Source organism: Phialemonium atrogriseum, assembly GCF_030411735.1.
Source record: "Phialemonium atrogriseum strain 8032-3 unplaced genomic scaffold QBC33scaffold_3, whole genome shotgun sequence".
Lineage (NCBI taxonomy): Eukaryota > Fungi > Ascomycota > Sordariomycetes > Cephalothecales > Cephalothecaceae > Phialemonium > Phialemonium atrogriseum.
This window is the reverse complement of record NW_026848140.1, coordinates 1,277,818-1,289,461: the sequence shown is the minus strand read 5'-3', so window position 1 is coordinate 1,289,461 and position 11,644 is coordinate 1,277,818. Positions and strand designations below refer to the sequence as shown.

At 57.0% G+C, this 11,644-nt stretch overlaps 5 protein-coding genes across 5 annotated transcripts; 2 read left to right on the top strand and 3 right to left on the bottom strand.

Moving 5' to 3' along the window:
• The first annotated feature begins 37 nt into the window (after positions 1 to 37).
• Positions 38 to 1,209, top strand: QBC33DRAFT_527089 (uncharacterized protein). The gene is made up of 2 exons (XM_060426949.1): positions 38 to 215; positions 281 to 1,209. The coding sequence occupies exons 1-2, from the start codon at positions 195 to 197 to the stop codon at positions 1,052 to 1,054; spliced, it is 795 nt and encodes a 264-aa protein (XP_060287384.1). The 5' UTR covers positions 38 to 194; the 3' UTR covers positions 1,055 to 1,209.
• A 231-nt stretch (positions 1,210 to 1,440) lies between these two features.
• On the bottom strand, positions 1,441 to 3,072 carry QBC33DRAFT_445041 (acyltransferase; the record flags this gene model as incomplete). Its single annotated transcript, XM_060424306.1, has 1 exon — positions 1,441 to 3,072. The coding sequence occupies one exon, from the start codon at positions 3,070 to 3,072 to the stop codon at positions 1,441 to 1,443; it is 1,632 nt and encodes a 543-aa protein (XP_060287383.1).
• An 853-nt stretch (positions 3,073 to 3,925) lies between these two features.
• On the bottom strand, positions 3,926 to 5,951 carry QBC33DRAFT_527084 (tetrapyrrole biosynthesis, porphobilinogen synthase). The gene is made up of 2 exons (XM_060426948.1): positions 5,337 to 5,951; positions 3,926 to 5,267 (listed from the first exon to the last, which is right to left on the bottom strand). Exons 1-2 carry the CDS (start codon positions 5,589 to 5,591, stop codon positions 4,359 to 4,361), a joined length of 1,164 nt encoding a protein of 387 aa, XP_060287382.1. The 5' UTR covers positions 5,592 to 5,951; the 3' UTR covers positions 3,926 to 4,358.
• Positions 5,952 to 7,617: 1,666 nt separating this feature from the next.
• QBC33DRAFT_511955 (uncharacterized protein) lies at positions 7,618 to 9,801 on the top strand (the record flags this gene model as incomplete). Its single annotated transcript, XM_060425879.1, has 2 exons — positions 7,618 to 7,720; positions 7,931 to 9,801. The coding sequence occupies 2 exons, from the start codon at positions 7,618 to 7,620 to the stop codon at positions 9,799 to 9,801; spliced, it is 1,974 nt and encodes a 657-aa protein (XP_060287381.1).
• A 768-nt stretch (positions 9,802 to 10,569) lies between these two features.
• Positions 10,570 to 11,090, bottom strand: QBC33DRAFT_555660 (uncharacterized protein; the record flags this gene model as incomplete). Its single annotated transcript, XM_060429662.1, has 2 exons — positions 10,570 to 10,641; positions 10,749 to 11,090. 2 exons carry the CDS (start codon positions 11,088 to 11,090, stop codon positions 10,570 to 10,572), a joined length of 414 nt encoding a protein of 137 aa, XP_060287380.1.
• Between the last annotated feature and the right edge of the window lie 554 nt (positions 11,091 to 11,644).

Genomic DNA, 11,644 nt, shown 5'->3' with positions numbered 1-11,644 from the left:
CGGGGCGGGCACCCACGACCTGAACCGAACAAGAGCACTCCACACAGGTGCGAACGATACAGCATGCACTACAACCGGGCTTCTCGCGCCTCAATGACCTGACGATTCCCAGTTATTGGTTTTCGGCGTCTTGAATTGCAATCCAGAAAGCAGTCCCACTACCGAGCTAAACAGGCTCAACCCACCAAAAAACCATGGGCTTCACAACCGGCTTTGTCAGTCAAGACCCCCTCACACCTCCCGATCCACATCCAACTAACCCTCCTCCCCTACCCAATAGACCGGCGGCGTGACAGTCACCCTCTCCCTAGCCTACCTCGCCGTCCTAACCCACCAGCGCAACCGCCAATCCCAATCCGACACCCTACGCGCCCAATCCGCCGTCCTGACCAGCCTCACGCGCACCGCTGCACCACCGCCGACGGAACAGCAACAACCAACCACTCCCAGCTGGCGCCGCCACGACCTCGCCGAGACGGCAAAGGACCGCTGGAACGCCGAGCTGCAGGGCGCTGTGCGGTGGGCGCAGAACAAGGACTGGGCCGGGGCGCGCGAGGCCGCCGAGACGGCGGTGGCGCGCCTGCTATGGGGGGGTGGTGGTGCGGACGCCGGATCCGCGCAGCGGGAGGGGGAGGCGGGCGTCGTGGCTGGGGCGATGCGCGGTGCCGGGGCGGCGCTTGGGGAGGCAGGGGCGAGGACGGCGGATGCTGTGCATGTCAAGGCTGAGGAGACGAGGGACGCTGTGCGTGTCAGGGCTGGGGAGGCGAGGGAGGCGGTGCATGTGAAGGCTGGGGAGGCGAGGGCCGTGGTGGCGAGGGGGGTTGAGAAGGGGAGGGAGGCGGTTGGAAGGGCTAGGGCGACGGTTGGGTTGGCGGAGGAGAGGTTTGAGAGTAGGGTTGATGCGAAGTTGCTACGTGTGTCGGACGTCGAGAAGGCACTGAGCGAGCGGTATGAGAAGGGGGATGAGGTGATGAGCAAGAGTGTCGAGGAGATTCTGAGCGACAGGTATAAGCCGATCGATCAGAGGGACAACACGAAACTTAGAGGGCTATAGGCCGCTTGGCTGATATGGTGATGTGCGTTCCCGGGGAACCTGGACTGTTCCTTTGGACAGTTTCGCTGCTCATTTGTTCATAGAGTCTACAGCTGGATGTAGTATAGAGTATGGCCTGAAGCTAGGCAATAGACGGTGCCAAGTTTACTGACCCCCTGGATGACGAGCCCCTGTTTGTCATATGTCATATGTCACTCTGAATATCGGATGCCGCTTGTGCGATTCTCAATGTTCATGATTCTCGCTATCCTTTAGTCCATAGATCCAAACCACCCATTGCCAAGTCATTTACGCCAAATAACTAAAATTCAAATAAATGACCACCGCTTGCTTATATGCCTCACTCTCTCCCAAGCCCAAAAAGATAGAACCGGCAAACCGAGACATCAATCCGAGACGGAGCACTTCGCCTCGAACCACTTGGCGAACCGGACGATAGGCGCGTCGACGGCCCTCCAAAACACGTCCGCCGCCCAGATGACCACGGGCACGTTGACGAACGACGCGAGCACGAACCCCCGGGCGTAGGCCTGGCCCTCGACGCCCGTGACGCCCCAGGCCCACCTCTCGGTGGCGAAGCCGACGGTGTGCATGACCGGTCCGTGCATCAGGTAGAGGGCGTAGCTGATCCTGCCGAGGTACTGCACGACGCGGGCGTTGAAGAGGCGCTGCCAGGCCGGCGAGCGGCCGACGGACAGGACGAAGAGCACCGAGCCCGCGCACTGCCAGTACCGGTACCGGTCCGAGAACCAGGCCGGGATCAGCAACGAGAGGAACACCCACCCGGGCGTGTCGTCGTGCCCAACGTCGGGCTGCGACATGAGGTACAGCGCCACGACGCTCAGGCCGATCCACAGAGCCGCCTTGAGCCGCCTGCCCCTGGGCAGTGCCGGCGGGCCGGGGCCGTGGCCGTGGCCGAGCAGCGAGAGGCCCGAGGAGGAGGAGGAGGAGGAGGCCGGCGGCGCGCTCGGCGAGGGGGTGTTGTGCGCGCCGCGGATCAGGTCCCACTCGGCCAGGACCATGCCGCAGTAGAACAGCAGCATGTCCCACCTGTCGCTGCGGTAGGTGAACCACATGACGAGGCCGAGGGCCAGGAACCGGGCCCCCGTCCTGAGCCTCGCGGTGCCGACGAGGGTCAGGAACAGCACCATGGAGGCGCGGAACTCGACGGGGATCGTCCACAGGTGCAGGTCGAGCCCCGTGCTGCCGCCGAACTTCTCCCACCCCCACACGTGCACGAAGCCGAAGAGCGCGCGCCCCCAGTCGGCCAGCTGCGCCCCCGCCGTGGGCAGGCGGTGGTAGTGCAGCTCGTGCACGTTGCGCATGTAGGCGGGGTCGTCGGCGAAGTCGCGCGTCCACTCATACAGGCCGGCGCGCAGCAGGCAGACGACCAGCAGGGTCGAGGCGGCGGTGGGCAGGAACAGCCGGATCGCCCGCCGGAAGACGAAGGAGCTCATCGTGGTGGCGAAGGCGTCGGAGGAGCGGGACCGGGCGAATTTCAGCGGCCTCAGCGACAGGGCGTAGCCCGAGACGACGAAGAAGACGCAGACCATGGGCGGACCCTGGTAGAAGAGGCGGACGATGGGGAGCCGGAGGACATGGTAGTTGTCCTCGCCGTAGCCCCAGCCCTCGGCGATGACGAAGCAGGTGTACGAGAGGTGGCAGAAGAAGACGAAAAGCGCTGCCAGCCCCCGGATCCCGTCGAGGTAGGCCGTCGGGCCCGACCGATGGATGCTGCTGCTGCCTCGCAGCCCGGCGTCGCGGGAGAACTTGGACTGCACGAAGCTAGGAAGGAGGAAGATGACCGCCCTGAGCGCGAGAGAGTGCCACGGGACCGATAGCAGCTTGCCCCCGTAGGCTTGTGCTGCCGAGGCCCATATCCGCCGGCGTGTTGAGAAGTGCGTCTCGATCGCAGCCCGTCTGACGTCACTCTCGATATCGGAAAGACGCTTTTCATCTAGTAGTGATGCACTCTCCTCCTGCGCGAGGGGGTGCCCCGAGGAAGCGTGGCCATTCATTGTCCAACAATGAGGTTAGGCATTGGCGGGTTTGCCACACCATGGAAACTTGAAGCTTGGATGGAGGAAGACGGTCCAAGAATTGAGGGAGAAATAGCCAGGTCGTCCTTGAAGGTTCTAAGACGGACAAGAACAACCTTCCGGGGGTGGCAACTAAGCAGGATAGACTCCGGCGGTCAGCGGGCAAAGCCACCCTGCGAGGGTGCTGCTTCGGCCGATCTAGAAATAGTCAAACTCGGGCGTTCTGCTGGCTGCAGGTGCTGCCAACTTTGACGACTCCGCCGTCAAACATGGAAGAGAAAGGGGGCAGAGGGCAGAGGTCCAGTCAACTTTGGCCTGAAACGAGCAGAAACGGCACATCTGCTAATGGATTTAAAACCAAGGAAAGGACTCGGGGAAGGAAATAGAAGAAAGATACAAAGAAAGGAAAGAAAAGAGAGATAGAACGGGGAAACAAGGCAGGAGATGACTCGTCGCGACTCTCGAGCCTTGACCAGGTATATCCATACACTTGACACAGCGCTGTTGTTTGCTCTCCAGATCTTCGTGGAAGGGCGGGCTTGATTGAGCTGGATGGAGGGCCAGCCAAGAGGGAGACACTCCCAGATCCTGGGAATGATTGCCCTTCGACACGCGGCAAGCCGCAAAGTGATCATCCATGTTTCCGACAGGAAATCTCATGTGCCAGCAGATCATATTCTATCCGATCTCCATATGGTTGGCCCTGTGCATCTCATGGGTTGGACGCACTGCGTGTTTGCGGTCCGAGTCTTGGTCCCTTGGACGAGCTCGAGGCCCTAGGATCTGCAGGGGGTAAACCTTGTCTCCGGCACCCCCCAGCCGGCCCCACTCCCATACTCTTGCCACATCATTATGTGTTCCAGAAACAAAGATTGGCATTCGCCCTGAAGCGGTGTTGTTTTGAAATCGGCCGCGGGCTCCAGGCCAAGAGCGGCCATGGTTGCTGTTGTGGTTGCTATTGTCTGAGGAAGCGGAATCCTTCCCGGCACACAATCGGCCGCTTGGAAACCCAACGAGATATGAATGTATATACTCAATTTTTATATATAGTCTAATGCGTAAACAAAACTATATATACTACACCCCAAGGAAGTATTGACACCTTCCCAAAGACATAGAAGATGGGTGACAGTCCCCAGTGTCAGTCAGTCGTACCTCGCCCATCCTTTGTTGCATCAGAATCATCATTACCCAGACACCTATACGCCCTCGCCCCTTCGCCCATTTCCCCATCTATTCCCCCTCCACACACCTCACTCCCTAATTTAGACAGATAGCCAGTCCATGAATTCCGGAGCGAAGTAGCTGACGACAATCGTCGCACCAGCTCTGAGGATGCTTTCGGTGGACTCAAAAGCCATGGCCTTCAGGTCGAAAACACCGGCCTTTGCGCCCGCATGAACCATGGCAAACTCCCCGCTGACCTGGTACGCGGCGATCGGCAGATCCTTGCCCAGCTCCTTGGCGTCGCTGATGATGTCCAAGTACTGGCCTGCGGGCTTCACCATGATGATATCGGCGCCTTCGTTGATGTCGCGGACGATGGCGCGGCGCGCGAGGCCGCGACCACCCGGTGGGAGCTGGTAGCATCTCCGGTCGCCGAATGACGGAGCGGAGCCCGCGGCATCGCGGAAGGGCCCGTAGAGGCATCCCGAGAACTTGGCGGCATACGACATGAGCACCACGCGGTGAGACATGCCCTCCTCGATCAGCTTCAGCTTGATGGCGCGGATGCGGCCGTCGTTCATGTCGGACGGTGCGACGCAGTGGGCGCCTGCCTGAGCATATGCAATGGCCACGTCCGAGACGCGGTCGACCGACAGCTGGTTGTTGAGCGACCCGTCGTCGCGCAGAATGCCGCAGTGGCCGTGGGAAGTGTACTCGCAGAGGCAGACATCGGTGACAATGAAGAGGTGAGGGAAACGTTGCCTCAGGAGACGGATGCTTCGGATGACTGGGCCCTCGGGGTCGTCGGCAGCAGTGCCGAGGGCGTCTTTGACACCTGGCCTGACTGGGACTCCGAACAAGATGACCGACCGGAGACCCTTGTGGACGAGGGGTTCGAGGAACGGTATTAACCTGTTGACACCCCGGCGGTACTGGTTCGGCAGAGACGGGATTAAGAGCTCCTCGTCGTCTTGGTCGGAGACGAAAAGCGGATAAATAAGCATCGACTAGATGAAGATTCCAGTTAGCCCAAGGCCACAGGCGATGGCACAATGAACATGGGGATTACTGCTTGCCTTTGTGAGTTGTCGCTCGGCTTGCCAAGACCGTGCCAGAGGATGGCAGTAACCGCCGTGGAGCTGGCTAGAAATGTCGCCGCAGATGCTCACACTCGTGGCTGCCGTACTTGTGTAGGACATTGCGCGGGAGATGTGGGAAGTGCGGGAAGTGCGGTCGTCCATAGTCGAAACTGTAGACGCAACCCCCCGGTTGGGGTGGGCGGCATTGGCGTCACGGAGGGAAAGGTCGTGAACAAGACTGGAGAAGGACATGGCGGTGCAGAATTACGAGAACTATCCGGAGGAGGGTCTGCTGGTAATCTTGTAGCCCGTTGCGATTCCAATTGAGCGAGAGGAGAACTGTAGCGATGGAAAACGTCGATGTGGCAATTCAGCCAGGGAGGTGACGAGACGAAAAAGGGACGGGTGCGAATGTCGGAGAGCGCAGGTCTCGCTCGCTTTATTTAATAACGGAACGGGGCGGCGAGAGTTCAGCAGCGCAAAAGTATCTTTGCGACTATGAAGCTCAAAAGGAAAGATAAACCGCAATTACCGGCCGACGGGATTGTTCGTGGAACGAAGGAAAGAGAACATTTCCTATTTCATCCCGGATTCCCGAGGGGCGGGGGAGGCATTCGAGTTCGGTTTCGGATTCAACAGGCCGCCCTAAAAATGCAATTCTCCAATGATCTTCAAAGGATTTCCAAGGGTGTGCCACTCCACGCAAACGGCAATTGCACGGCCGGTAGTCGCATGTGGATGACATAAGCGTCGCCACCTCTTGCAACCTCACGAACTTCACATCAAGTCTGGAAGTATAACGAATCTGGGAGGCAACTGTCGCCCTCTGAGCTTCTGCTGTACATTCAAGCTTGGAGGTATCAGGCTTTCAGGAGCCTCTTCTCCCCTTAACTCTGCGTCTCAACTGGGCTGGAGTATGAGTCATCAGCTCTTGGGGCTTATCGGTTCTCGCCCTGACTCCTGAGAGTAATCTGGGTTGTCAGGACGGACCGTCAGCAGATATTTTTGCCCAATGCTCTTGCGTATAGACGATAGAGAGTCAGGCCCCGTCGCCTGGATCAGCTCTCCTGGTCGATTCGCAAGGTTTGGGTAGACGAAGTTTGTGGACATATCTCGTCCATGTTATCCTCCTCATATGGCCCAGGGGGGCCAAGTGACCGAATGGGCTGTCTTTGGCATTAAATAATAAATTATAGAGGTTTCTTATCTTGGGTCGTCGCTTCCTGGGATACTTTAGTGAGTTCGGATGCCCTGTAGGTGCTGATAGCCTAGGTAGGTGTCTTCCATCCTACGCTAGCGGGACTCTGCAAGGCAGAGAGAGAGGAAAGAGAGAGAGGCTTTGGAGGCTTGGAGGACCGGCTGTACGGGCAGTTAAATAACGGCTCGATTTAAAGCTTAACAAAAGGCCAAACCGGCCGTGTCAATTTTGATAGGTTCGTCTTCCTCTCTTACTTCTGCAATTGCAGCCTTAAATCTTAGCCCGCTTCAGCGTTCGGAGTCCGGACCTGCCAGCCCACCACTCATCGGAAAGGGCCTTGCAACAACCATATTGGGTATGAAACCACTCGCGCATTTCAGGCGATTGCGGCACTCTAGTATCTTTCCCTGCCTGACACATGTCGGTGGCTTTCCTTGCCTCTCAGGTTCGCATACTTTGCCCTCGACTACTACCATTCTGGAAGGAGCGTGAGAGCCTCCTTTCAACGCCCGCAGGCCACCTCCGGTAACGGTAAGTTCACTTCTCGCCACTCCCAGCCGCCTATGGACAGTCAAATCGGTCTTTGGTCCCGTTTCCTGTACCGGGCAGCTACCTAGGTAGGTACCTTATCTCACTCATCACGTAACATTTTAGAAGTTTTCTGCCGGAGCACTCCTCTCTCGGCCGCCATCCTGCATACCACAAACCAACCGCTCCCGAAGTCTGCATCCAGGCGGGCTTGTCGTCTACCTTGGATCCACTAGATGGGTTCATTGCCTCCCCATTCACATTCACAGATAGGTTTAGCCATCAGGCAGCTGCCACTGGACCTCACAATAATCGGTACGTAATACGTCGCATACAGACTTCGGTGAATCACTCACTGACTCTCGCTCTCCAGCTACCGCGAGTGAAGTGAACGCCTGAATCACTGGTCTCTCACCTTGAACATCACCCTCCTCCAGCCGGATTATATCTCGTCGAAATCTGGTCTCGGCTTTCGTTTCCTTTTCATCCCAATTTCTGAGTCGATATCTTTCCTACCCTCCTTCCATCTCTCACAACCTTCCAGGGCCCACGATGGCGGACATTGTCGGCAAGAAGAAAATGGCATTCTTCCCAGCCTTCACCACCCGCGGCCGGGGAACCGAAGTCCCTATTCAGGCACCGACTGCCAGTCGAGGTAATGATATCTCTATCTCTCTTTCGGACAAACTACACAAGCCCCTTCACCAGCACCTCCGCCCCTCCTCCACCCCTCTTAAGAAACATCGTCATGTCCGTCTGTCTCTATAGAATGTTCCTTCTCTTCGCAGCAGTTTATGATTGTCTGGCCGACCCAAGGGCCCGCATTCGTTCGTAATGCGGCTGGATCTTACTAACATTTTCCCAGCTATGGCCACCACAGCATATTCCAAGGAGGAAACCATTCGAACCGTCCCTTACGAACCTCAGTCCCAAGGAGGCCGTTATCCACCTAAAACGGTCGACGAGCTCGCAAGTGCTTTGTTGGACGATTCAACTCTTGACCAATGGCCTAGCCTTGGTGAGAATCACATCCCCAATATAGGCCCTGTCGTGGCCCCCTCCCCAACCAAGCAGACCGCTCCACCTTCCTCTGAGGCTCGGCAAGTTCCTCACTTGGATTCTACCGGTGAATCTGGGGACAGCAGTTATCGTCCTCCGGGTAATCGCAAGAATATTGCCCCCGCTGAGAGATCGTCCCCGTCTATGCCTCGCAAGTCTAGAAAGAATCGAGGCAAGGGATCAGTGAGGACTCGAAGAGTATCTCCGCGGGGAAGCAGCGGTATTGGACCAGCGAATGTGCTTCCAAGCTCTTGTACTGGTACCATACACCCGCTGCGCATGAATCCCACCAAGTTAGCATCCTCAACATCGGTACCGCTTAGCGGCCTAGAGGAGCAACTGGATGGCAAAATCGCACTCTCTAGCAACACTGGCCATGCCGGTCCTGCAGAGGTCACCCAGAAGGCGGAACATATGCTTGCGGCCAGGCCATCCCCGAACCCAAATTCCCGACCGATGCCGTGTATACCTCCTAGCAAGACAACCTCAAGAGTATCGCGTCTCATGAAGCAGAGAAGCGTCTTCAAGAAGATGACAGATGCTCTTGCTGACCGCTTCTACAACAAGTCGCAGATATTCAGCAAGAGTCGAGGGACCATGGGCGAAAATCCTGCCGACCAGATGTTTCTGGCCGAACAGCCCGTGAACCTACTGGAGAGGGATTCGCCTGTGGTCTCCATCGGACTTCGGCGCCACGAAGGTGAGAATCGCGGCAGAAACGGCGCACAGGGACTTGATGGCGGCCGTGTGTCTCGCAAGCTGACCCTCAATAATGGAAAATCCCTCAGAAATGCAAAGTCTCTTGAAGATCCATTTTCTGAGCCTGCTTGCGTGAAACGAAGCCCAACCGAGTTTGAAAATCTACTCAGAGACAAGTCCGTCTCCGAGACAGATGTCAGTTTCGTGCCGCGGCTGCCTACAAAGAACCCTTTCGAAACCGAGAACGTTCTTGGAAGCAGCATCGATGCCATTCTACCTTCGGCTCCCCTTGCATCTTCGACGCCGCGCCTGCGGCTCGAGCGATCCTCGGCGGCTTCTGATAGCCCGACCAAGAAGTCCAGGGGTACAGTAGCTTCCGATGTCATCGGAGCTAGCCTATGCACCGACACGTCCGACTCCAAGACTTCAGGGCCGAGTCGTGACGGTCTTGGCTGCCAAGTCCTCCGAGAGACCAGCCAGAACATAATTGGTGCCCGGAACCGCCGGGCAATGCTCGGATATAGCTACGTCCCGGTGGTGGGAGCTGAAGATCGCAAGAAGCACCCTTCCCCCAACAAGAGCGACCTTGAGCTGCTAGAGATGCGATTTCGGAAGCAATTCCCAAAGCTCACCCTCGGCGTTCCAGATGAAAATGACGAGAGGGATGAGCTTGCAGGGAGCTTCATGTCACCCTTCTCGCCCAACCCTCGAGTGGTTGTGGAGAACAAGAGTAGGATGGGCGACGATGTTATGTCCCTGGATGCCACTGACGACGAGTCACTTAGCACCAAAGCTCGAGGCTCACTCCCAGGACGCTACAAGGACGCATCGCGTCTCCCAACATCTGGACCGCTCACCCGATCACGGAAACAAGCACGGTTAACAATGTACCGGCAACTCCCGCGGAAGTCGATGGAGACAGACGAGCTTCAGTGGGATATGAAAACCAGCAGCCTCGAGATGAGCGAGGTATACTAGGAAAGCATGATGCCGGCATATCTCCTCGCCTTGCTACAGCTTTCCGCCTAATCCATCATGTTCGCTTGTACTGTACGATTCTGTATAACATGGCTCGCAAACTCTGCTCTCAGGGGCATTTAATTTCCATGAAGACGATGAGACACCAGGCCTTTCAGGAGGGGGCCGACACTAATGATTACGAAGCCTGACCTCACGTGGCACGGCTATGACGATCTGCTGCGAGGGATCTCGGCCGACAGGGCCACCAATCGGGGTGTGTATTCTGCTGCCGTACGGCTTGGTGATAACTGGGAGAAGATTGGGAGATGATAGACTGCACCTTTGCATGGATGCACCAGGGACTCGTCGGCAGACTGCCCATCAAGGGGCTGCCATGGTCAGGGTACCAAGGTACTTTTTAGGCGTAATGGAACCTATTATGCCTCAACCTGAACGGATCAGGTACTGAGAACTTAGCCATCCCGGCTGGACACACGATAGACCCTTAATAATGGAACTTGGCGTACTATTCACCCGCGACAAAAACCAGGCAACGGAGGTAGATGGCAAACTCGATTGTGCATCGATATCTGTGACGCTATTCCTGCCTCTACCAGTTGTGGTGGTTATGGCATCATTTGCTCTCGGCTGTCTCTCGACATATAACTAACATGGAAAGTGGGCAACTGCCGGGTATCAAATCTCTCCAAAAACGCTGTCTGGGCCCAACACTGACAGCCATCAACACCCCTTATCAGAACAAATTTCGCCTCCTCCTCCTCCTCCTTAGAGATTCAACAAACGGTGCCTCTTCGACACGTGCTCTTCTATGCCATGCATGCGGCGAGCACCGGCGGCCTAATCAATTTTTATTCCTAGTTAGCGCGTTGCTCGACATGGTAGATGGTCGCGGGGCGGTTTAGGGGAAATTTTTTTTTTTTTTGGCTTGGCTTGGCTTGGCTTACCTTTTGGTCGGGCCGGCCGGTCAGGGTGCCCTTTATCCGGAGGAACGCGCCGCTGATCTTGTCGCCGATGCCGACGTGGCGCTTCTTCTCTCGGTGGGTTGTGACGCCGTGGCGTGTACCGATGCCGTGGTGGGTCCCTACGCCGTGGTGGGTCGTCCCTACGCCGTGGTGGGTCGTCCCTACGCCGTGGTGGGTCGTCGCCACGGGGCGCTGGCGGCGGTGGAAGAGGCCGCGCCGCGGGGTGGTGGTTGTGGTTGTGACTGGTTGGCGGGCGCGGCGGTGGAAGAGACCGTGGCGGCGGGATGTACCCGTGGTGGTGTGGGTGGTGCCGTGGTGGGTCATGGTTGGTTCGGTGGGTTTATAGAACGAGTCTTGGGTTTGTGTTCTGGGATGTTCTTGAGATCGGATATAGTTATGTTGCGTGTGGATGATAGTTAAGATAGTTCTAACTCGAACAAATTGGAGGAGGGCGCCCACTTATATCGCCAGTCCCAAAAGTTGAAAGTTGGCAGCGATCAAGTCCTCAAGTTGTTGGCCAGCCACAACAACCAGCCTGTGATGATGCGATCCTATTTCCCAACGCGGATGACATACGATGACATCAGTCGCAGGGGTGATCACTGGATGCGGGTGCTCCCGATTGACCGGGCGGCAGTGTGATTCGCTGCTACGGTTAGGGCCTTGGTATATTTAGCCTCTCACTGCCTCTGCGGATTAGGGGTCTTGTTAGAGGGAGGAATATCGTCCAATCATCGCTTGCATGCCTACCAAAGTACCTGTGTATCAACCGGTATTTCATCATCTGCGAATGCTACCAACGGCTTGTATACGCCATTATCAGACCAAACCTTTTGTCAGCTAGTGGAAGTTCGCCTAAGACAGCGAATATGGGATGT

What these genes read in the sequence shown, in the direction of transcription:
- QBC33DRAFT_527089 (XM_060426949.1), top strand. Translation starts at nt 195, where the DNA reads ATGGGCTTCACAACCGGCTTT. An exon ending in TGGGCTTCACAACCGGCTTT is followed by an intron (nt 216 to 280) that starts GTCAGTCAAGAC and finishes CCTACCCAATAG; the next exon opens with ACCGGCGGCGTGACAGTCAC.
- QBC33DRAFT_527084 (XM_060426948.1), bottom strand. Translation starts at nt 5,591, where the DNA reads ATGTCCTTCTCCAGTCTTGTTCACGACCTTTCCCTCCGTGACGCCAAT. An exon ending in CCGAGCGACAACTCACAAAG is followed by an intron (nt 5,268 to 5,336) that starts GCAAGCAGTAAT and finishes ATCTTCATCTAG; the next exon opens with TCGATGCTTATTTATCCGCT.